Here is a 24,245-nt window from a genome sequence, read left to right as displayed (position 1 = left end):
GCCGCATAAACTTTACGATTCCCATTCCATTAGACCCACTAGAAACATTATTCCTTCGTTCCTTTCACTATGTACATCGAATTATGCCTCACACGAACCCCTTAGGGTTTTATGCTCGGATTATAATTCCCTCTGCCACATTATATCCTCAACTAACTCCCTTCCTCTTCTTAAATCTCTTATACTAGCCTACCTCTCCCGAAGTTAGTTGCATTTTAGTTTTGTCTTGTTTCTGATTTTGGTGTCGCATGGGCCACCTGGGTGGCATGGGTGCAGTCATTGCATATCAACGTCACTGGGCCAAAATATATGGTTGACACTTATTTCTGGTGTGTAGTTTGCGAAATGGAGGAAAGTAAGAGAGTCATAATAGATAGCCGGAGTCAAGAAAATACTTCTCCCATGTTTTTATTGAAAATTAAATCATTTTACTGAAATGAATAAGTGAATTATTTAGTATTTATGCTCTTATGGCAATAATGGACGTTTGGCAAACCATATGCATTATTGGCAAATGCCAAAAGCATTCTCAATTCAACTACCAGCTCTTTTTGTTACTTTTTTGTTTTCAGTTTAAATTTCAAACTGCAGTTGATTTTTATGCCTGTGTTAGTTACGTTCCACGCACACAAGAAATGTATACCAAATTGTTGGCTAGCATTTTTTGCGGTGCTGGATACCCGCCTTATAATATAAAATTGGAATATTTGACACTTCGAGCTATTAATATATACTTCCATTGTTTATTTTCCTCTTTTTTTCCGCGCGCTTTCACTCATATTTGTCATATGATATCAGTTAACTACATGTGTCTCTTTTAATAATTTACATACATTTACATACTGTAGACAAAGCTCCAGAAGGGGTGATTTGAATGAAAAATTCAAATTAAGTGACAACGGTTCACAAATCTCAGGGGTAAGTTTCGTATTTTTAAATACTATAATAATCTGCGAAAAGAGCCATTACACCTTAAAGAACTGGCCATTGGCCATGAGCAAAGCAAATTTCGAATTCTAAATTTTGAAAAAATTCGATCACTTTATAGTGTAATAAAATCCTTGCAAAACCAAACATGGTGGTTTAAGAAAGAAAACACAAAAGTGTTCTCGTTCGGCAAGCAACTCTTTTTTGAGTTCAATATGTTCAGTATTCTTAATTTCAACATAAAGTACCTGGTCAATGCGGACTCATCGTCTGCGAATTTCGCTGTAGCGATTAAATTAAAAAAAATAAAACAAAAAATTCCGATTAAAGGGAGTCTTTATAATAAGCCAAATTGACTCTTCAATCGGATTAAATAATTTTTTCAGTGTTAAAAGCATTTGCAAGCTATTAAAATCAAATATAACATCAAAGTCGAAGAACATGAATTAAGACTACGGTATATATATTTACGGTATATTTTGAACACGAAAAAGTACATTTCGGTATATTTTCGAGGCACTAAAGGTATTTATTATCGATAATTTCGCGGTCACACTGTTTTTAAGGTTTAATCGGTCGGTCGTCTGGGTTGTGTACTTCGAGTGTTTTAAGGTTTATAAATGTTTTAATATAATAAATAAAGTTAATCAGATTTCCGAGGCCAGTAGACGTTTGGCCGCGCATACATAACGAAAACTGTAGTGCGTCGTCTTCTACTTTGTGTGAAAGATCAGCTTTCGCCTTGGAGTTTTTTTCGACGGCAGCAACTACAAAAAGCCTCGCAACTAATTAATAAGGTAAGCCGGGTCACAGACAGTTTTAAATATAACTGCGGTTAAATCTAAATAGCGAACAGAGGCTATGGAGAAATCTCCACGTGCTGCTCTTCATGTGTAGAATATAGTTTTTTTGGTAGCGTCGTTTGTTTTTTCTTTTTTTGCTTGCAAATTAAAAATGGCGCTGCCGGTATAGACATCAATGCAGTTCGCATTGCGCTGTACCTACAAGTTCCCACACACCACTCGCGTTGCACCGCAAGTAAAAGTATGTATGCTTGCCGTCTGGCGGTATTTAATGCGAATATCAAAATATGTGCAAATCGATATGGTATAATGTAGTTTTGCTTAAATCGGCAAATGCCGGAAGGGGCCGGGCGGCAGTTTGGCACAAATGCCGCCAAAGCCAGGGTTGTTGTGCAGACTCGTAAGCGCGTCGTCTGGTACAGTAACAACAATACAGCATAAATTTTACCATAAATTGTTTGATAATACTTACGATTCCTGTGGTGCTACACTCTTGCTCGTGCCAGGCACGAAAGGCTGCCTCGGGAGCGTTGCTTGAGGAAGGTTTATCGCGATTCTCGTTAGCGTATCGTAGGACTCGGGGTACAGTTACGTTGTTTTAGATGTTAGACTACACTTGGCCAAACAATAAACAATTAAAAATTAATTTTTTATCACAAACAGCTCAACTACAGCAGCACGTGCAAGAGCAGCGTCATGGAGAATGGAAGCGCTATGTCCATTGAGCAGATGTACCAGAAGAAGTCGCAGCTGGAGCACATTCTGCTGCGGCCGGACTCGTACATCGGCTCCGTGGAGTTCACCAAGGAACTGATGTGGGTGTACGACTTTGAGAAGACGCGCATGATCCAGCGTGAGATTGCATTCGTGCCGGGCCTGTACAAGATATTCGATGAGATTCTGGTCAATGCCGCCGACAACAAGCAGCGCGACAAGGCAATGAACACCATTAAGATTGACATTGATCCGGAGAAGAATATTGTGTCCATTTGGAACAATGGCCAGGGCATTCCCGTGACCATGCACAAGGAGCAAAAGATGTATGTGCCGACGATGATCTTTGGCCATCTGCTTACCTCGTCCAACTACAATGATGATGAGAAAAAGGTCACCGGTGGCCGTAATGGCTACGGAGCGAAGCTCTGCAACATATTCTCCACCAGCTTCACTGTCGAAACGGCCACAAAGCAGTACAAAAAGACCTTCAAGCAGACTTGGGGAGCCAACATGTCCAAGGCTTCTGATGTGACGGTATGTGGCTCAGCCTCTGTCAGTATTTATGCATGAATTCTATAATATTATCTCCCACAGATTAAAGACTTTAATGGCACCGACTTTACCCGCATCACATTCAGCCCGGATCTGGCCAAGTTCAAGATGGAGCGACTGGACGAGGATATTGTGGCTTTGATGTCGCGTCGTGCATTCGATGTGGCTGCCTCCTCGAAGGGCGTCTCCGTCTTCCTCAATGGCACCAAACTGACAGTGAGGAACTTCAAGGATTACATCGATCTGCACGTGAAGAACCAGGACGATGACAGCGGTCAGCCGATAAAAATCGTACACGAGGTGGCCAACGAGCGTTGGGAGGTGGCCTGCTGTCCCTCCGATCGTGGCTTCCAGCAGGTGTCGTTTGTCAACTCCATAGCCACCACAAAGGGCGGCAGACATGTCGATCATGTTGTGGATAATGTCATCAAGCAGCTCATTGAGGTGCTCAAGAAGAAAAACAAAGGTAGGGCCCGCACTGAGATGCCATCGAGCTGCAATACATAATGCTTCATTTCTGTCTCCCCCAGGCGGCATCAACATTAAGCCCTTTCAGGTGCGCAATCATCTGTGGATCTTCGTGAATTGTTTGATCGAGAATCCCACCTTTGACTCGCAAACGAAGGAAAACATGACACTGCAGGCGAAGGGCTTTGGCTCCAAGTGCACGCTGTCCGAGAAGTTCATCTCGAGCCTCTCCAAGTCGGGCATTGTGGAGTCTGTGCTGGCCTGGGCCAAGTTCAAGGCGCAGAATGATATAGCCAAGACGGGTGGCAAAAAGTCGAGCAAGATTAAGGGCATACCCAAGCTGGAGGATGCCAACGAGGCGGGCGGCAAGAACTCAATCAATTGCACACTCATCCTGACCGAGGGAGACTCAGCCAAGTCGCTGGCTGTGTCCGGACTGGGCGTGATTGGTCGCAACTACTACGGCGTGTTCCCACTGCGCGGAAAGCTGCTCAATGTGCGCGAGGCGAACTTCAAGCAGCTGTCGGAGAACGCCGAGATCAACAATCTGTGCAAGATCATCGGTCTGCAGTACAAGAAGAAATATCTGACCGAGGACGACCTGAAGACGTTGCGTTACGGCAAGGTTATGATCATGACAGATCAGGATCAGGATGGCTCCCACATCAAGGGTCTGCTGATCAACTTTGTGCACACCAACTGGCCGGAGCTGCTGCGTCTGCCCTTCCTCGAGGAGTTCATCACGCCCATTGTGAAGGTGACCAAAAAGAACGAGGAGCTGTCGTTCTATTCGCTGCCAGAGTTCGAGGAGTGGAAGATGGATACGCCCAATCATCACACCTACAACGTCAAGTACTACAAAGGTTTGGGTACTTCGACCTCCAAGGAGGCGAAAGAGTACTTCCAGGACATGGAGCGCCATCGCATACTCTTCAAGTACGACGGACAGGTGGACGATGACAACATAATGATGGCCTTCTCTCGCAAGCACATCGAATCGCGCAAGGTTTGGCTTACCAATCACATGGATGAGGTCAAGCGTCGCCGGGAGCTGGGTCTGCCAGAGCGCTACCTCTACACCAAGGGCACCAAACACATCAGCTACTCGGACTTTATCAATCTCGAACTGGTGCTGTTCTCCAACGCAGACAACGAACGCTCCATCCCTAGTCTGGTGGATGGCCTTAAGCCGGGCCAGCGCAAGGTTATGTTCACCTGCTTCAAGCGCAACGACAAACGTGAGGTGAAGGTGGCCCAGCTGTCTGGTTCCGTGGCAGAGATGTCTGCCTACCATCACGGTGAGGTCTCCCTCCAGATGACCATTGTGAACCTTGCCCAGAACTATGTCGGCTCGAACAACATCAATTTGCTGGAACCGCGCGGTCAGTTCGGTACTCGGCTGACGGGCGGCAAGGATTGTGCCAGCGCTCGTTATATTTTCACAATTATGTCGCCGCTGACGCGCCTCATCTACCACCCACTGGACGATCCGCTGCTGGAGTATCAGAAGGATGATGGCCAGAGGATCGAGCCTTTGTGGTATCTGCCCATTATACCGATGGTTCTGGTCAACGGAGCCGAAGGCATTGGCACCGGTTGGTCAACCAAGATAGCAAACTACAATCCCCGCGAAATTACCAAGAATCTGAGGCGCATGATCAACGGTGAGGATCCCGTGCCGATGCATCCGTGGTACAAGAACTTCCAAGGACGCATGGAATACATCTCGGACGGGCGCTACGTGCACACCGGCAACATACAGATGCTACACGGGGAGCGAATCGAGATCACCGAACTCCCAGTCGGTGTTTGGACACAGAACTACAAGGAAAACGTACTCGAACCGCTCTCTAATGGCACGGATAAGGTGAAGGCCATTGTGGCCGAGTATCGTGAATATCACACAGACACCACAGTCCGCTTCGTGATCAGCTTCACCACAGGGGAGTTCAATCGCATTCGATCCGAGGAGGGAGGATTCTATCGCGTGTTCAAGCTGAGCTCCACTCTCTCCATCAACCAGATGCACGCCTTCGATAAGAACAACTGCCTGAGGCGCTTCGCCACATCCACCGATGTGCTCAAGGAGTTCTACGATTTGCGCGTGGAGTATTACGCACGTAGAAAGGATTATTTGGTGGGGCAGCTGACGGCACAGGCGGACCGACTAAGCGACCAGGCTCGCTTCATTCTGGAAAAGTGCGAGAAGACGCTGGTGGTAGAGAACAAGCAGCGCAAGGCCATGTGCGATGAGCTGACAAAGCGCGGCTATCGCCCGGATCCGGTCAAGGAGTGGCAGCGCCGCATCAAGCTGGAGGATGCCGAAGCGGAGAATGAGAATGAGAATGAGGACGAGGAGGATGAGAACGGCGAACAAGCGGCTGCGAGCAGCAGCAAGAAGGATGTCAAAAAGGAGGTTGATCCCGACAAAGCCTTCAAGAAGCTAACGGACGTCAAGAAGTTCGACTACCTCTTGGGCATGTCCATGTGGATGTTGACCGAGGAGAAGAAGAACGAGTTGCTCAAGCAGCGCGACTACAAGCTGAGCGAGCTGGAGAATCTGCGCAAGCGGACTCCGCCGATGCTCTGGCTGGATGATCTCGATGCTTTGGAGCAGAAGTTGAACGAAGTTGAGGAGAAGGAGCGCCTCGAAGAGCAGGGCGTCAATCTGAAGACATCCAAGGCCATGAAGAGCCAGAAGCCTACCACGGCCAAGGGTAGGAAGGTCAAGGGCTCGGCGGCGGCCCCACCCGGGGAAATCTTCCCCGATCCAGAGGGTGAGCATGTCGAGTTCAAGGTAACCGATGATATTCTCAAGAAAATGGCATTGGCGGCCAAGGTAGCCAAAGTCAAGAAGGAGCCAACAGGCAAAGCGGTTAAATCTGAGCCGGGTGAAGTCAAGGCCGGTGAGGAGGTGGACGAGTTCGATGCTCTGGTCGAGTCTGGACCAAAGACATCACCAAAGGCCAAAAAGGCACCAGCCGTCAAAAAGGAGCCGGCAGCCAAGAAGGAACCAGCCGAGAAAAAACCGCGCCAAAAGAAGGAAAATGGTGGCGCCCTGAAGCAGGGAAAACTTGATTTCAGCAAGGCCAAGGTGAGCACGAAACAGCGGAGAGATGTACATAATTCCCATTTACTTATTAATCTTCTATGTTTATATTCCTTTAAGGCCAAGAAAGCTGCGCAATCCGATGACAGCGATGTCGAATGCTTGGATGTTGTGGAGCCGCGTGCCGTGCGGCCTGGTCGCAGGGCGGCAAGCAAGAAGATCGATTACAGCTCCCTCTTTTCTGATGAAGAGGAAGCAGCTGCTGCGGCATCCAATGGGGAAGCTGGCAGCGGCGAGGATGAAGGGGACGACGAGTCACCCATTAAGCGTCCGGTTAAACGCACACGCGACGAGGACAGCAGTGGCGGACCCAAAAAGAAGGCACCGCCAAAGAAGAGGCGTGCCGTCATTGAAAGCGATGAGGAAGATGACCACGTAGATGATGATGATGATTCCGACTTTGATATCTAAGAGAAACGAGGGAAACACGCACGAAAATCGTTTCAAGGTCTCCAAGGTTGCGCATAATTCTATGAAAAGTATTTGGCAAACATCTCGGAGACTGGAATCACTCCTGTCCTTCCTATCCTCTTCTGTCCTGCCCACTCTGCTCTCGAAACCCCCCCTTTGTTTCTTCATCCCTGCTATCCCCATCAACAGTGTTTATTGTTGGTGTTTTAATTTGTATTTTAGGTAACAACCCACTTCATTACATTCGTCTACTGTAGCTGCACTCAGTCGGAGAGCAGTGAATAATCCACCAGCAGGAATAAACATAAACAAGTACTATCTCGCTGTATTAACATGTTTTATAAACATAGTTTTTAGACTCATACCATTTTTTCATGTAAATAAATCAATTTTACCCAATTTAACTGCTAATTATTCCTGTCTATTCCTGAAGGAGCATTTTGAGCTTTACTTGGCTAACAATTAGCTGCTAATTAGATTAAATATATAGTTCTTCAATGGATTCCTGCACAATATCTTGAAACCTTTTACATACCTTCACGGCCATGGGCATGGCTAATCATGAACGAGGAGGACCGTGTGAGACGCTTCGTACGCGTCACAACTCTTATACTCGGCACTCAGTCAGCATATATTTTCATATGTATAAATGTATTTTTTTTCGAATTATACATTTTACAATTTTTATACATACGACAACACGCTCTTTGAGCTCGCTCCCCTCCGGACACTTCACGAGGCAGCCACTGGACATGAATTTCGCCACTCTGGTTATAATAATGATGTGAACCTTTTTAGGGGATCTGATAGGTATAGTCATTCCCTACTGAACTGCGTTTTTAGTATCCTAAAAATTGTGGATACAGTAGATTTTCGCGCTCAGTGTGCCTACACTTGTAACAGTGTATAATCCCAGCCAGTCATCCAGATGATGCAAAATTTGGTGGCACCAGCTTTTATAGTCTCTGAGTACTAGCCGACAAACAAGGCGAACATACGATGTACGGACAGACAGACATGGCTGTATCGACTAGGCTATTGATGTTGCATCCACTTTCGAGCAAAAATAAAATATTCCCTATTTACCCTTCCAATACCGGCTATTAAACGATTTCTTTAAAGTTTAAACATTTATGGCCGTCATACACGCATATATTTTCTTCACCAACGAAGTGGAATTTTACACATTTTCACATTTACATATACTGATTTAAAGGGTTTATTTTAGGACAAGTTTATGCATCGACGTTATCGAGATATAGTTTAAATGACTTCTTAATGCTGTCATTAGCAAACTCGGGTTTCTTCAGTGCCTCCCGCAGAGCGTGGCGGCAACTTTTCACATCGTAGTCCGTCTTGAAGGCCTCCTCGCAGCGCAAAAGGCCCAACTGCTTCAGGACATAGTTGAGGACACGGGTCTCCTGCTTGGTTTTTACGGCATAGTCGAAGGTGGCCTGGAAGAGGGAAACGGCGAGCTCAAGAGCCGGCTGAGATAGTTGCGACAAATGTGCGCACTTCAGGGTGGTAAAGACGAGGAGCAGCAAATGGTTGTCATCGGTGAATTGCTGTGCAGAAAAATGGCAAAGTGAAAGGTAAAGTAAAGAAATTGAATACCTGCAAAGGCTCAACTCACATTTATAATCCCTTGTAGGGCCTGCAGCTTGTTATCCTCGGCGAGGGACTCGAATTGTTGCAGAGAGCAGGGCGTCTGGCTCAGGCAGAACTGTTCGGGGTTGCAGAACATAATGGGCGGCTTGTTGCCGATGGCAAAGGTGTCGCTCGCCTTGGAGTTTGTCGATTCGTCGAATAACTGCATAGACAGATGCATTAAAAAAAATATATAACCACTCGAATGAGTCGGTGCAACAAACCTTTGTGGTGTATGCATTGGTGGTTAGATAGGCGGTCTCCTCAGCATACTCCTCGTCATCTTCGTCGGCCTCTTCGGTCGTATCGTTGGCGTGCTCATGCTCGTCGTACTCGTCATTCCCATCATCGTACTCATCACCCTGTTCCTCCTCTTCCTCCTCCTCCTCGCTGGACTCCTGCGAGTCATTCTCGTCCTCATCCTCATTGAAAGGTTGCAGAGCAGCGGCATTCGGGTACGCGGACATCTGCTCAATGATCTGCGCACAGCCCTCTTGGCCAAAGCAATTTCCATCAATGTTGAGAACACGCAGCTTCGGTTTGTTCTGGATGGCCGAAACCAGCACCAGACCGCCATCAGAGTTGATCTCGTTGGAGCTCAGATCAATTACCTCAATGTCGTTATTTGAGTTCTCCAGAGCCTCGGCCATTTGATAGGCGCCATTTGTGCCTATAAGGCAGTCGCCAAAGTGGATCTCCCGCAGCCTGCATGGCACAAGTTTCAGGTTGAATATATAATAATATTAGCATTAGATTCTACACTTACATTGTCAGCCCTTTAATCACTTCCGCGATTTCATCAGCGCCCTTGGACTTCAGGGTGTTGTCGTACATGTTCAGCACTCGCAGATGTGGGTTCGCCTTGAATGAATCGGCCAGCGCTTTAACTCCTTCTAAATAGATCGAGTTCTGTAGCAGGACAATCTCCTGTAATGTTTTCAGAGTGGCGAACGCCTTGGCCAGTGCCTTTGCGCCAGCATCCTCCAGGCGATTACGTCCGCCCACAAAGAGACGCAGCTGAAGCGGCGTTCCTGCCTTTCTCGCATTGGCATGGAGGTCGATTAGAGCCTTGGACAGCATGGCACCACCCTCGGGACCAAGGCCACAGTTGTAGAGGTGCAGCTCCTGAAGCGAGTAGCAGACTGGCGATCGCAGAAATACTTCCAATCCACGCATGCCATTGGGGCCAAGGGCATTGTCGCTCAGATCCAAAACAGTCAGTTTAGCTTTTGCTTCGATCAGACCGGCTCCAAGGTGCTGCAAGGCCTCTGGAATTTCTGATTTAAGACGGCGCGTAAACAGATTCTTCCACAGCGCCTTGCGAAACTCCGGATGACGCTTCAGGGCCTCGCCAATGGCTTTGGCTGCCTCCACTCCCAGCGTGTTGCCATCAAGGTTCAGAAAATGAACTGATGACTGGTTGTTGAGTGCATCCACCACCTCCTGGACTGTGTAACAATAGAGAGAGCGTAAGTTTCGGTTTGCAATGTTTGGCGTCGTTTACACTCACCATCCGATGCAGAGTCCCAGGTTTTAGCTTTGTCCTGGAATGATATGCCCTGTTCTTCTGTAATTTGGGCCGCCATGCTCGCAAAGTTAAAGGTAGACATCGACATAATTCAACAATTTTTTAAATAATGACCTAGCACTGTACTTATGCTCAAAATTGACGACGCCGGCTGCAAAATTCGTTTTAACCTCGCAAAAAAAATGGGCGCTAGAATATTAGGGTTGCCAAATATATAACAAAATATCAATATATCGATATTTTTTAAAGTAAAAATATATTTACATCGTTATTTTTTCTAAAATCACCATATATTTATATGTTTTTGCGATACCACAGGATCTAAATAAATATATATATAGGGTATTACGGTATTAGAGCACAAAAGTGGATGAATTTCATCAGTTAAGTATGAATTTGATTCATTGCTTTTCAGAGCCTTTAAGGCGCCTTGACTATCACAGAGAATTGCAGTTTCACTGTATCTTTTCATATTAGATATCTTACAAGCTCAGCAGAAACATAACTATTTTCAGTACTTAACATTTAGCTATTATTCCTAGGGCAATCTAATATACCTATACTATATTCACTATCGTTGTTTTCCCAGCCCTAAAAAATATATATAAATCGATAAAGCATACCAAAATAAACCTTCTCATTTTACAAATATACCATAATACTCAAATCATATTTCTCATCTTTGATGTTCTAATTAATATTAATACTTAGTTAGGAGTCTCGGCGCTAAAACTATAATTTTATCTAATTTATTAAACAGTTTCCCACAAGATTGGCTGGTTTCGATTACCTATTTTTATTTTTATTAATAAAAATTGGATCTAAGCAGAAGATTGCTTATAGTGGCATGTATTAGCGGCGGAGGAGGACAATCATCGAAGAAAACACCGACATCATGGTGTAAGCCCCTTTTGGCGGGAAAGAAACAAGAAGTGTCGTTTGTTGTATTTATTAGCAAACAAATATAAGAGTATTGAATTTGCATATGCCTGAGAAGAACTTCTGCAGCCTTTTTGGATTATTGGAAACGGAATAAAACTTAACAAATTTTTCCGCAGCTCAGCCGGGACTGTGTATTCGCAACCTGAGGCTACTGACGTTCGAAGAAATTCCAAAATATAAACAAATTCATGGGCTGATCTGCCCGATCTAATCATAGCGAATAAAGGATATTTTCTTAAACTAAAGTCATTAAGAAATTGTACATTTCCAATTTATCGAAACTGCCAAAAGTTTACCAATAAACTCAAGTTTTCCCTCGATATTTAATGTTCTACAAAAATGTGTACTTTATGTTGTCTGGCTATAGTAAATATAAGTACTGTTATTTGCAAAGTGTATTTAACGCTTGCATTTTTAGTTTATCGTATAACTTTATTTGAATTAACCAACTGCATTTTGCAGTTAGACAGACGGCAATCAATTCAAATCAACGTCAGTTTTGTCTAAGGTAACAAGCAAAGCCATGGCCACATAGAACAGGTTTTGTTCAGCACCTTGACCTTGTCCAACGTCATCAACGTATGTACATAATTTCGCCTGCTCCTGTTGCAATTTTCTCTGTTAAGCTGAAACCCGTTTCGCTGCAAAAGCAAAGAATATTCTGTAGCTTTGCGTGACGTCACCGCAGCTTGTTGAACTTATGTATGATGTGTGCATAGGGTTTTGTCTCTTCTCTCACTCTCTCTTTCTGTTAACCGCTCCGCAGAGAGGGAGCTGCATCGCCTGGCTTTCCACTCTCTTCACAAGTAAGACGGACAAACGGACTTTATTATTTACCCTCCTAGAGGAATCTCATCTGATGGAAGATTCCCATGGTGGCTTCGACACAACTGGTTCTTAAAATTTTAATATTTTTTTATTTTTAGTTTTTTTTTTGTGTTGAGAGTTCTGTGTGTAGGGGCATAAAACGTTTTGTTCTGTACGATCTTTTGCTCAGTTCAGTTTCAACAGTGGAGCTCCACTTGGCGTGATTAGCGGCAGTACCAGAAATACAATTAAATAATACACATACATATAATAACAACAAAGTGTATCAGATCAGTAACTGGTAATGAAAGTGGAGATCCCACAACTGGTGGTTGTACACACATAAATCGGGTGTTGACTTCGGGGCCATTATAAATAGAGTCTAACAATTATTAGCAATTATAAGTTTAAAATATGCAGCACTTTGTTGAGTAGTGCTTGCAATTAATTGCCAGTGCGGAGACAATCAGTAATCACTCCAGCTGGAGGAGTTCATTAACACTTAAGCCACGGATCTATGTGTGTGTGTGTGTTCGTGATGGGGGCAACTGCATACAGACTGCAGTTAGTGGGTTAAGTGTCATTAGGGCTTTTTTAGTGTTAATGTTTGTAGGCGTTTACATGTGAACCATGTAATTAGTTGCAATTTCTTGAATATATTTGAAATATTGACAGAGGTACTTTGCACATCTTCAGCCATGTGTGTGCCCTTTGAGATGGGTGTACGAGTATCATCCACATGTGGGGTACGTGCTGGGGTCGCATCGTTGTATCAGCTTTGACGTTGCACCGACCCCACCGACCTGATTAGCAAACACACATTGGTGGGCTGGCCGGCTTATCAGGGCCTGCTGCGAATATATTGGGGAAAATATAATCGTTCGGTTCGAGGTTCAGTCCCAGGGACCAGGGGCATCGGAGCAGCTCCATCCGGCGATAATCGCTCGTTTGACAGTCGCTCTCTGCTGTCTCTTTTCCGCTATCGCAGCTCAGTTCGGTTCTGTTTACTCTTTATACTTAATATTCAATGATTCCCATACACATTTACATATGTTCGTACATGTGTAACGACAAACAACATTTTGCATGAGACTGAACAAATTTTGGACTGATTCAAGTTTCCAAACTGAAGTCGAGCGGATCGCGTTACAAACAAAAAACGTTCTAATGGTAAAGGAACCCATAATTCTTACACAAAAAAAAAGTTAAGTCCCACCAAACACAGTTGGTGAGATGGGAGCAGAGCTGCAAATTCTCAAATGTGGCTAACAATGAGACACGTGAGGCTAATTGCATTCAAATACAATGTTATGTGGCCTAAGGCAGCGCTTAACGTTTGTTTAATTTGTTTAATTTTTGTGTTTGTAGCTGGTATTGTGACGTCATTTAATTTAGAGGTTTCAAAACCTTGACTTAGTTAGATTTTAATCAAGGGTTTCTCCCACCTTTACATATTTCAGACGAGCAGTACCAAAACTCGAGCCATGCCTGCCGTTGAACACAAGCTAAATGTCTCCGAGGAGGAGGTGCCTGAACACATTCGTCTCATTGCCAGCCAACAGGGCGAGTGTACAAAGACCAAGAAACAAACCATCGAACAATTTCGCAGCTATATTATGGGTGGGTAACCAAGTTACACTCCTGATTCCAACTCAAAACTAAACAAAGAAGTTCTCTGCAGAGCGAAACGAATGCCAGCCCCATCGCAACGATGACAAATATCTGGAAAAGTTTTTACGCGCACGCTACTGGAAGATCGAAAATAGCTATCGATTGGTTAGTACAAATTATACTCATAGGATATTTAAATTTTATTCAATTACATTTTACAGCTCTGCAGTTATTATAAATTCCGTGAACACAACAAGAGCTACTACGAGAAGGTTCGCCCTCTGGATCTACGACACTTGGGCGATTCGGACATATTGACAGTGACGCCATATCGCGATCAGCACGGCCATCGTATAATCATATATCGTTTCGGATTGTGGCGACCCAATCGCGTTACCGTTGATGATATTTTTAGGGCCACCATTGTATTGCAGGAGCTGGGCAGCCTGGAGCCAATCTCTCAGATTATGGGAGGTGTGGCCATATTTGATCTCAAGGACTTAGGCTTGGAACACATACTTCATCTGAGTCCCAGCGTGGCACAAAAGATGATTGCCCTGTTGGTGGTAAGTGGAAACAAATTATGGTCATGAATGCATGATGATGATGAAATAATTGTATTTGTTGTTGAAGACCTCCATGCCGATACGTACCTCTGCGCTGCATATTGTGAACCAGAATTGGGTGTTCAATGCAGGGTTCAAGATTTTCAAGCCCTTCCTTAACTCAGCCATGCGAGAGCGGCTCTACATTCATGGCAGTGATATGAGTTCCCTGCATAAGCACATCGATCCCGAACACCTGCCCAAGCGGTTAGTTCAACTTCACTTCGTTAAGAATATTCCTAATGTTCCCCTTTCAGCTATGGTGGCTTGCATGACGATTACTCTTACACGCTCTGGTTGGACATGCTGAAAGAGCAAAGCACTGAAAGCAGTGTGCAGAAGGACATGGAACAGTTGGGCTTTATTTTCCACTAGGATGCGATTTGATTTGATGCAAACAGTGGAGAATTGAAACTTGGATATTGAAAATAAGGATCATTCATGTAGGCTAAGTTTGAGAAATAAAATCTCCCAAATTTCATGGCCAGTTTGAGGTTATGTTAAGGACACACAAATTTGAGGTCAGTGCTGATATAAAAGTTAATGCTTCGCACATTTGCCGGCCACACCACATCACATCGTTGTATGGTCCCGTCAATGGCCGATGACAATAACAATCTGGACCGGGCATAACCAAATCAAATGAGTAAACGAGCCCACAAGCTGAATTTGTTCCGGTCAGGGAAGCTCCAGCCTTTTCCGCCACACCACAGCTGACATGTTCGTTTTATGTGTTTTCTATGCAAAATCCCATCCTAGCAAAAAGACAACTGTCGGGGCATGGACTGTTCCCGTTATGGTAATTGAGTGTTGGACAACGCATAAAATGCAGTCGGAGACCATAAATATGTTTGCACTCCAGCAAACGAAAGCACGGCGTGCGTGCAGGGTGTGTGTGCCATTTTTTTGACCGCTACAAATATGTTTGATATTTTTTATTGAATCCCGTTGTCTTACCTCCCCACCCACTCCCCCTGCCATCCACACCCTCCGCACAGGAAGTTGTTGCCGTCTGTGTCTGTGTCTGTGCCCAAACTCACAAACAAACAGTAAAAAAGTTTCGCTCTCCCTCACTCACGTTTGGCTTTGGCCTTTGGTCAATGATAGTGAAATTGATTTTGCTGCCACTGCGGGGAGAGAGAGGTCTAGGTTGATGCGAGCCGGGGGCTGAGGAGTCCATAATCTGCGTGTCTATGTGTGTGTGCGTATAAAAGGCAGCGACATTTGTGCGATTAAAGCGACAAGATTAAAAAATTTATTGCGCAAATATTTATGGGGGGAACAGTAGCACATATCCCATAGCCTACATTTTGGGAGGCACGACCAATGTCCCGTTATTAGTTGGCTTCTGGCAACACGTGTGTGTGTGTGTGTGTGTGTGTCTGTGCATATCTGCATCCCTGTCTTCCTTGCTATGTGACTCAGGGCAGAACTGGACATAATTTATGGCTCGCAAACTGAATTTATTCGAATTTTATTGAAAAATAAAGAAAGTAGAAAAGGGCAGAGGACATCCTATGCTCCAACATATGGCACAGAGAACTGTCAATATGCACTGCACCACAGAGACAAGGGCAGAAACGGATGTGGACAGTGGACACAAAGTTAGTTTGGCCTCAGTGGACAGTGGAGCCGTAGGACTTACAGAACAACACTCAGACGGGACATAATTAGATATCATATCTCCAGTAATGTCTTGGTTTGGGACATCCCGTTTGGGAATCTCCCATTGAAGAATCTCTCGCTAAGAACTGAGAAATTTTCCTCAGGTCCCACCCAACGAATGAAAATCGAATTCATAAGAATATTTCACACAATATTTATAATAAGTGGACTCATGGATACGTAGCAAACACCAAAGAAAAATGTTGTATATTCCATAAGAATCGTGTTTGATTTTCCCTTCAAGAACTTTTGCCATTTCCAATTTGCACTTCAATTCTGAAATTAGCCATATTATGCAGACAACACATTTGTGGGCGTTGCCTCCGCTGTCAACAGTGTCACACTGACATTCGTTGACAACTGACAGATCGTAAATGTACCTGACCTTCGAATTTGTACGAAGAGTGTGCGAGAGAGGGTGACTGGCAACCCTAATCCTATAATTGCTTCCTAATGATCTGGTAAGGGTAGTCCCACAATAACAACCCCCTCGCTCACACCCCGGAGGCCATGGATGCCCTCGCATGCCCCTGATGCCGTGGCATCGTGGCTTATCACCAAAGGCAGTTTATCATTCAGCGATTGGCAGGCGCACGAAGCCGTACCAAAACAATGGGAGCAAATAAATTATGTCCAGCGATTTGTAAACAGACATAAACTGGTCTAAGCGGAGGTCGAACCGCGGATGGATGGGGTCTGTGAGTCCTTTAGATCCTGTGGATTTCATAAATAAAGTCCAGCGCAGAATAATTGAAATATTTGCTGTCAATTTGTTGACTCTGTGCGTCTTTCTGCCAGAGGCGAAGGTGTAAACAGAATAAATGGTAGCTCGTTATGACTCCTGGCTACCACAGACACCACAGAACACAGAACAACCACGAGCTCGACCGAAGAGACTGAGTGGTATGACGACCTCCCAAGTAGATAAATTGCTGGGGCAACGACTCCATGTGTGCCCAAGGAAATCAGCGTGGATTAAGCGAAATAAAGATATCCATGAATGGCTTTCAGGTTGCGGTTTCATATAAACTTTGGAGTGACTGGAGAACTGTAACATTCATTTATTAAATAGTAAATTCAATTGGAGAAACAAATAGAGAATAAGTCAAAAATATAACATACAGCTGAATGATTTAGCATGCAAAGAAAAGCCTTCAATCAAGGTCTGTTCCGTTCTGTTCTGGTCCCGATCCTTCTGCTCCTCTGCATGTCATTAAACCCGAGCGTAGACCCCTTGAAGAGGACATTTTTCATTGCCTAGCAGGGACCCCCAGAGCGAGCTGCACTCACGCTGAGATGTGCAACGAAAGGGGGCGTTGATAAGGGTATGCAGATATGAGGTAGGTGGAATGAGGCAAGAAGCTTGCGAACGGTTTTTTGTGTATTTGTTGGTGTTGTATTTCAAATCGATTTTTCTGTTGATTTACCGGAAATTATTTGTGATAAAACACGACTTTATTTCATGCTTAAAGAGGGCACTCCAAGCGATGATCTGAAACCACATCGGCCAGACACTGAGGGAAATGCTTTTATTTATGGTACAAATTTGATTAAAAGTCTAGAAATAAAATATATAAAATATTTATAGTACAAGGTATTTATAGTATAGGCTTGCCGAAGAGCTCAAATTCGTTGCTTCAGCTCTTCAAAGGATTTCCGTTGATTTTTCACAGTGTAGTGGCAGGACAGACATGTTGCAGGGTGGCAGGCACAGCCAGGCCGCCTGGCACAGTCAATCACATCACAGCGACTGAGAATGAGCGGAGTCCTTTTTTTCTGTAAGTCGTACGAGTAATGCTGCCTAATCCGCCGTAATAAACATTGTCAATTGCGTTCAGTTCCTGGTTGCCGGGACTCTCATGTGAACAGGCATCACGAGATGCGGGAAGGAGTCATCAGTATCATCTAGCGAGATGAGGACTCCACAGCAACATCATCATCATCATCAACAATTGAAATGCAATTGAAAGGAATCGCGTACAAATATTTGCACTTGGATTTGAATTCCAGGCAACGACACAGCCCCAACATCCAGTTGAATCGATTACAAATGAGCAGAGATGGAAACTAAATCACAGCATACTTTCCCGCATGATGGTTAAAGGCAAATATTGGCGGGAAATTCAAATTGGAGAACATTTTTGGGCAGCACGTGGCTTGCTTCGTGACTGACTCGACTTGGGTTGATTATTAAAAGTATTTTTAATTGGCCTCAGATAAATATTTGCACACCTTTAACCCTTTTTAATATGCCCAAGTGCTGCTTTTCTCTCTTTCCTTCATTCTCCTCTGATCAATATCAGCGAATCGTTCTTGTATAAATATGTGTGTGGTCTCTTTCCCTCTTGGGCACCAGGATGGGGCCCCCTTTTTGTCAGAAATCAGCGCAGACAGCCAAATGGAGCATTCAGAGTATAATTCGATTGTGTTCAATTTAATTTTGACAAGCTTCAATGAAGACTACTAGTACTCCACCACCCTACCTCCCTTCCTCCATTGCCCACCCACCAAACTTGATTTGATTTTGTTTTATGTTTTTCCTGCTGGCATGTTTATACCTCCTTGGCCCACCCACTGCCACTCCAGCTCCCTCTTTTCCATCCGCCCTTTCCCAATTTTTGCTCGACACAACAATTGCGTCTAGAATGGGTGTGACGGGGGGGAATAAGAATCTGCGGGCTGATGGTCCGAAGGGGAACGATAACCCAGTTACAACAGCAGCAGCCAAATGAAAGTTTTTTGTGGTCACTTTGTGGCTTACAAGTTAGCCAAATACGAGTATAGTTCTCAAGCTTTTGTCCCGTTTGGGGAAATGAGTTTCGGTTATTGAAAATTCGTATGCGTGATTTTCGAAAGAAACGTGAGAACAAAACTAATAAAATGAGAAATAAATAAGTACCGAAATTGTATGCTTCTTTATAAGATTTTGCCTTTAAAAGATTCGTTTTTTTGTTGTACTTTACTATTATTATTCATTGGTGATAATGGACCTTAAGGAGTTGTTTAAGTTATCATTCCTAAAAATGAATAAAAGTCTCAGCTGCAGCCTTTTTGACCGACTTTCCCAAACTCGCACTCGCCGTTAAATACAGTCTTAGCTTATAATATTATTGTGCCTTAGTTTTTATTTTTTATTTGTGTTTCTAAACGGAAGTCAGAGCTTTTTATGGAAAATAAATACAAAAAATGATTTTATATTTAAAATCATGTTTATCAGTCGGTGAGTTGAAGCTACAAAGTCTTCAAAATTAATTTATGGATACATTTATCAGCCTTTATATGAAGAAAAAAAGATATAATATAAGTTTAAGTAAAATAATCTCTAAAAAAAAGTTGTTTTTGTTGTTTGAACAAAAATTAGGATTTAGTTGTAATAAGTATGTAACTAGTGCAATTTAAAATATTAATACAAATGATAAAACAAAAATTTTAAAATGACATCATGGCCTAAATGGTCATATTTTTTTTTTGGTCCGTATTTTTGAAAGTCCAATCTTTCTGTTCCTTCCTTTCATTCTTCTAGCACAACTGAACTTGTTGCACAAACAAAAGAGAATCGAAGCTCATATCGCACAGCAATATTATATCACGAAAATCTGTTTGGCCAACGTAGACAAAACATTTGCACAAAACAAAAAAAAACATGTCCATATTAAAAAAAAAGACAAAAAAACACTCATGTCCAAGATGGGCAGATGGGGATGGAGACACGGATGCGGATGTCGGCGACGGAGGACAGAAGAAGGTTGGTAAGGTATCCGGGGCCATTTCTGCTGGCTCAGCAAGTAAATGCACCTGTGCACTCTGAAATCCTTTGCACAGAGCAAACAGATATACAAACACACCGATACTCTCACGCATACACATCCTCGTACGTATATCTACTGAGAAAGAAGGACAGAGAGAGCGGAGTATTATATACGAGCCAAAACAAATCGAGCGACTTATCAGGGCTAAAACATCTCGCATTGACTTATGCACTGGAAAATGGAACAATGGATGTGACCACATCCACATCTCGGCTCTTCCAGTCTGGAGCGGACCGTTAAAGGGCCAACGCCAACCGAGTGATGGCCAGCCAAATGAGACTGGAAACGGTGACGATGGCCAGCGGAAGCGACTATGTTGGCTATGTGTGTGTGTGTGGTAATGCTCGCAGAGAGGGCCAGAGCCAAGTGGGCGGAGTCGAGGCAGCATAATATGTACAAACATTTATGTGAGCTCGCTCGCTTGTACATGTGACTGTGTGCCGTTTTTTATGCGCTCCATGGCAATTCAAAAACGCCTACTTCAGAGAGCAGAGACCCACAACAGCAGCTATTCCACCACCAAAATTGACCCCATCCAGCAGCAAGTGAAGCCGCAGGAGCACGGCGGGGATGAATGGGGGGGACACGACAGACGAAACGAAACCAAAGCGAAATGAGCGATAGAGGGCAAGCAAAACTTTCTGCTCCTGCACAGTGGTCGAAGTTTTCGTCCCCACGAGTGGCTAGCGAACCTAATGACAAAGGCGTGACACGTATGGTTATATGTTTTTTATTACTTCTACACCAAGTTGATTGTTTTCTATTCGTATTATTTTAACTGTCATGTTATACTAATGCATATGGTTAGTAACTGTCGATTAGTTTCCCATGGACTCAATTTGTGTACATACTTCGGCAAGCAGTTTTCTTAGCTTCTGATCCCACTGTGCAGTGCATCGAGCTTCGGAGCTCTCAGTTGGCTTTTCTGGCTTGGGCTCTCTCGTGGATTGTTGCTGCTGTTGTCGTTGTTGTTGTTGTTGCCGACAAGTGTGCGGTGGCGGCGGCGGCAGTGCAAGCTTTTCTCCATTTTCCAATTCCAGTTCCAGCAGGAGTCAAACGTGCCAGCAGCCAGCGAATGGCGTTCAAGCTGCCGATGCCCGATGCCGATGTAGCTGTTGTTGTCGTGGTCGTCGCATTCGGTTCTGTTTTTTGCATGTCGTGTCTTTAGCTTTTGCCGTTACTTACACACCGTACACCGTACACTCGTACATGTATATAAAATTAAGGCGCTGCGCGCGTCGCGGCCATTCCAGGCCATCCCAGCCACCCTTCAGTCATCAGCCAGAGCCGCAGTCAGATTCATTCGCTACCGTTAACTCTTTGAAACTGGACGTAGTGAGCGGCAGAACACGCGCTCGCGAAAATATCATATATTCCAAAGTGAGCAACACAAAAGAGAGAGAGAGAGCAGGCACACAGATAATGCCAAAAAGAGATAGTTAGTGACCAAAAGTGATCGAAGGAAGGAAGAAGAATAAGAAGAAGATAGATTAACGAAAAAACTTCGGAGAGTGCCAGCCATTCGAGTGCCAAGTGCGAGTTGCCCCTCCGGTTAGCCCCCGAATAGTTGTCCTAGTTGACCCTGCCCCGACCCAACCCTCGCATGTGAGACCGGCCGGTCGCGATCGATCCAATGAAAATGGAAGATCCCACAATAGCCGACACGTACGTGCAGGAGTTCGATCTGCACCATTTGGAGGTGCCGGTTGCCGGCAGCAGCGCAAATGCCAGCGCGACAGCGACCGCCGCCATTGGGCATGTGAAGCGGGAGGATCATAGTCCGCCACAGCCGGTGGCTGTGAAGTGGACCACTGTGCATGGTGAGCCACCGGTTGCCGAGGAGGTGGTGCCGGAGCCGCTGGCACTGGCTGCACCAGAGGCAGCCGTAGCCGTCGAGGAGGTGTCACCGTCGCCCCACATCAAGCTTCGCTCCTTCTCGGGCCACCAGTGGCACATAGATGAGCGCCGGCTGCAGCCACTCTCGCCACCGCCGGAGCAGTACGGCCCGATGCCCGGCCAGGCCATACTGGTCAACACATCCTCCTCGTCGGCAGCCGGAGTGCCAGGCGGCGTTCCCTCCACCCCGCCGGAGACTCCGCCGGTTGTGGGTTCGCCGACGGGCAGCAGTAGCTGTAGGAAGGAAGCTGCGCCCGTGGTCAGTGCCGGACTGAGCCACGAAATGATGTGGCTGACCAACTCCATACGTGCCGACCAGCAGCCCCTCGATCTGCGGCCGCTGCCCTATCCCGGTTCCCAGGAGGAGGCCGAGGAGTGGGATCGCCAGCGGGACTATGCCCTGCAGGCGGCTGCCGCCGCTCACCATCATCATCATGGACAGCCGCTGATGCAGAGCCAACACCATCCCCACACCCATCCGCATCCATATCCGCACGGCCATCCCCACGCGCACCCGCATCCGCACCCGCACCAGGTTGTGCTTCAGCAGGCCAAGTATCCGCATCATCACTTCCACAACCTCGACCTGGCTCCCATCAACATGCACTCGAGCCCGCACGCCCACTCCCACACGGCATCGTATGGGGCAGCCTCCGGCTCGGTCACGCCCAACTGCCTGCCCCAGGTGCCGGGCTCCAACATCAGCAGCGGCAGCAGCAGCGTGGGCGGAGGTTGCGTGCTCACCCGAGCGGCCCTTCAGCCCTGCCGCCCCATGTCGGCCAGCTCGACGAGATCCTCGACCAACATGTCACCTCACACCTGCTCGGGAGCGTACAGCAACGCCACGCTGGAGGACTGCATCAATGACGACATGCTGACCACGCTCACAGTGCGGGAGCTGAACAAGCGGCTTCACGGCTGCCCTCGCGAGGAGGTGGTGCGCCTGAAGCAGAAGCGGCGAACCCTGAAGAACCGCGGCTACGCCCAGAACTGCCGCTCCAAGCGCCTGCACCAACGACACGAACTGGAGAAGGCCAATCGCCAGCTCAACCAGGACCTGCACCGCCTCAAGCATGAGTACTCGCGCGTATGCCAGGAGCGGGACGCCCTCATGCAACGTCTCCAGAGGATTGGTGCCGCCGGAGGCGGGGGTCCAGCTGGAGCTGGCGACAGCCAGAGCTCACCGGAGTTCTACCTATGACGCCAACTGGCGGCAGCCACCACATCCTCCGCAACAGCCTCGCATCAGCAACGCGGCAACCAGTGGGCCGCCCAGCAACTGGCTAACTGAGTGGCTGAAACCACTCCAAGAAAAAGGTGTTCCAAAAGGTATTTTCCCCCCACCCCAGGGAGTGTTTCCCGCCAACAAAGAACTATTCCAAGTCTCTCTTTTTTTTAGGATTGTGACAATAAATTCCGTTTAGAATTCAGTTTGAGATATTTTAAAGCTATAGTTATAAATAGGAAAAGAGAGAGAGAGAGAGTGGATCATGTTTGGAGGGAACTTTTGCTGATTATCAGCCTGAGACTAAAGGCAAAAATTGATTAAAAAACACATTTGTATAAAGAACAAACATTGTATAGAGGAAACCCAAAATGAAAAGCAAAATCAAATCAAAATCGGAAAAGGAAAAGAAAAGAGAAGGAGAATCATTTTGCAGCTTCTGATTACCGGATCGATCGCTACATTGTATTACGATTAAAAAATTACAAATTACAAATTACAAATTACGAGTTAGTAACACACGCTTATTTGTTGATTAGTTCTAGTTTTAGTTTCCCTTCCCTAGTATTAAGAGCGAGCAGAAGCGTATATAGATATCATAACTGAAAAGTAATCACTGAAAAAAGGTAGCTGTAATGTTGATCTTAGAGGATTTGTTTTCTATTGTTTTTGGTTCTTTTTGTTGTACTGCTTAGTTCCACCACAAAACATACTAAACTAAAGGTTGTATTACGTTTAAAATACTTCAAGTACTTGTACTGATAAAATACCAAAATACCAAGCTGTAAAATTGAAAAGCCAAACAAAGCAAATCAAAACTAAACTAAAACTGAACAAACAAGTCCTATATGTATAATGTAATACAATAATTGCAAACAATAATGTATATACACACCCACACACCGATTTAAATAACATGCAAAAGATACAAAGATACAACGCCAATTCTGTACATTTAAGATTCTTTTTTGGGCACACATTCCGAGTGTCTCTCGAGTGTCACGGACTTCTGGACACAGAAGAATACTTGCGAGTAATGCAAGAAATTATAAATTAATTAAAATTAACGAAACATTGTGAGTATCTGATAAGTGTGCATAAATCAAGTTAGTAATAAATCTAATTTAAAATAACAAATCAAAGTGTATCTTTTTCTGCGTTACAACAACAAACCCCATAAACAGATTTGCCAAATGGAAGATGTCGCAGATCCTTCTAGACTTCTTAAAGTTTACTCATTGGAAAATTCAAACTTAAGAAGTGTTCGCATCGAATCTTAAGGTAACTTGAAGCCTGAAGGAGACTCAGTCATAAATCATATTTTTTTTGGTAAACTCCGAAAAATGTGCATATCCCTGTGTAAGTACAATTCACCCGAGGTACTGGTAACAAAGGAAGCTTTTTACATAAGGTATACCAAGAACTGGATAACACGATGAAAACAACGAAGAAAGTTACTCTTATGAATATACAAATATTTAACCTCAGTTCGTCATCCAATATTTTAAATTCCAGGAGTGTTT

General features: G+C 45.0%; 4 protein-coding genes across 6 annotated transcripts; 3 read left to right on the top strand and 1 right to left on the bottom strand.

Annotated features, from left to right (window-relative positions):
* Nucleotides 1-1,499: 1,499 nt before the first annotated feature.
* Nucleotides 1,500-7,398, top strand: LOC117587608 (DNA topoisomerase 2). Its single transcript, XM_034278459.1, has 5 exons — nt 1,500-1,724; nt 2,394-2,981; nt 3,042-3,465; nt 3,530-6,561; nt 6,637-7,398. Exons 2-5 carry the CDS (start codon nt 2,427-2,429, stop codon nt 6,985-6,987), a joined length of 4,362 nt encoding a protein of 1,453 aa, XP_034134350.1. The 5' UTR covers nt 1,500-1,724; nt 2,394-2,426; the 3' UTR covers nt 6,988-7,398.
* Nucleotides 7,399-8,123: 725 nt separating this feature from the next.
* LOC117587826 (ran GTPase-activating protein) lies at nt 8,124-10,355 on the bottom strand. The gene is made up of 5 exons (XM_034278786.1): nt 10,145-10,355; nt 9,401-10,082; nt 8,859-9,339; nt 8,621-8,797; nt 8,124-8,552 (listed from the first exon to the last, which is right to left on the bottom strand). Exons 1-5 carry the CDS (start codon nt 10,248-10,250, stop codon nt 8,223-8,225), a joined length of 1,776 nt encoding a protein of 591 aa, XP_034134677.1. The 5' UTR covers nt 10,251-10,355; the 3' UTR covers nt 8,124-8,222.
* Nucleotides 10,356-12,111: 1,756 nt separating this feature from the next.
* LOC117587899 (alpha-tocopherol transfer protein) lies at nt 12,112-14,608 on the top strand. Of its 3 annotated transcripts, none has more exons than XM_034278877.1 (6): nt 12,112-12,212; nt 13,372-13,531; nt 13,593-13,687; nt 13,744-14,088; nt 14,156-14,334; nt 14,385-14,608. In XM_034278877.1, the coding sequence occupies exons 2-6, from the start codon at nt 13,396-13,398 to the stop codon at nt 14,500-14,502; spliced, it is 873 nt and encodes a 290-aa protein (XP_034134768.1). In that variant the 5' UTR covers nt 12,112-12,212; nt 13,372-13,395; the 3' UTR covers nt 14,503-14,608. The 3 variants fall into 3 exon arrangements, with proteins under 3 accessions (XP_034134768.1, XP_034134767.1, XP_034134766.1); XM_034278876.1 differs by lacking the exon at nt 12,112-12,212 and adding an exon at nt 13,022-13,063 and having other exon boundaries at nt 13,370-13,531; XM_034278875.1 differs by lacking the exon at nt 12,112-12,212 and adding an exon at nt 13,065-13,081.
* A 6,209-nt stretch (nt 14,609-20,817) lies between these two features.
* Nucleotides 20,818-23,859, top strand: LOC117587836 (transcription factor MafB). The gene has a single exon (XM_034278798.1). It carries the CDS (start codon nt 21,235-21,237, stop codon nt 22,696-22,698), a length of 1,464 nt encoding a protein of 487 aa, XP_034134689.1. The 5' UTR covers nt 20,818-21,234; the 3' UTR covers nt 22,699-23,859.
* Nucleotides 23,860-24,245: the final 386 nt, after the last annotated feature.

The sequence above is a fragment of the Drosophila guanche genome, unplaced genomic scaffold (genome assembly GCF_900245975.1).
Source record: "Drosophila guanche unplaced genomic scaffold, DGUA_6, whole genome shotgun sequence".
Lineage (NCBI taxonomy): Eukaryota > Metazoa > Arthropoda > Insecta > Diptera > Drosophilidae > Drosophila > Drosophila guanche.
The sequence above is the reverse complement of the archived record's forward strand: the minus strand, read 5'-3'. Positions and strand labels throughout refer to the sequence as shown.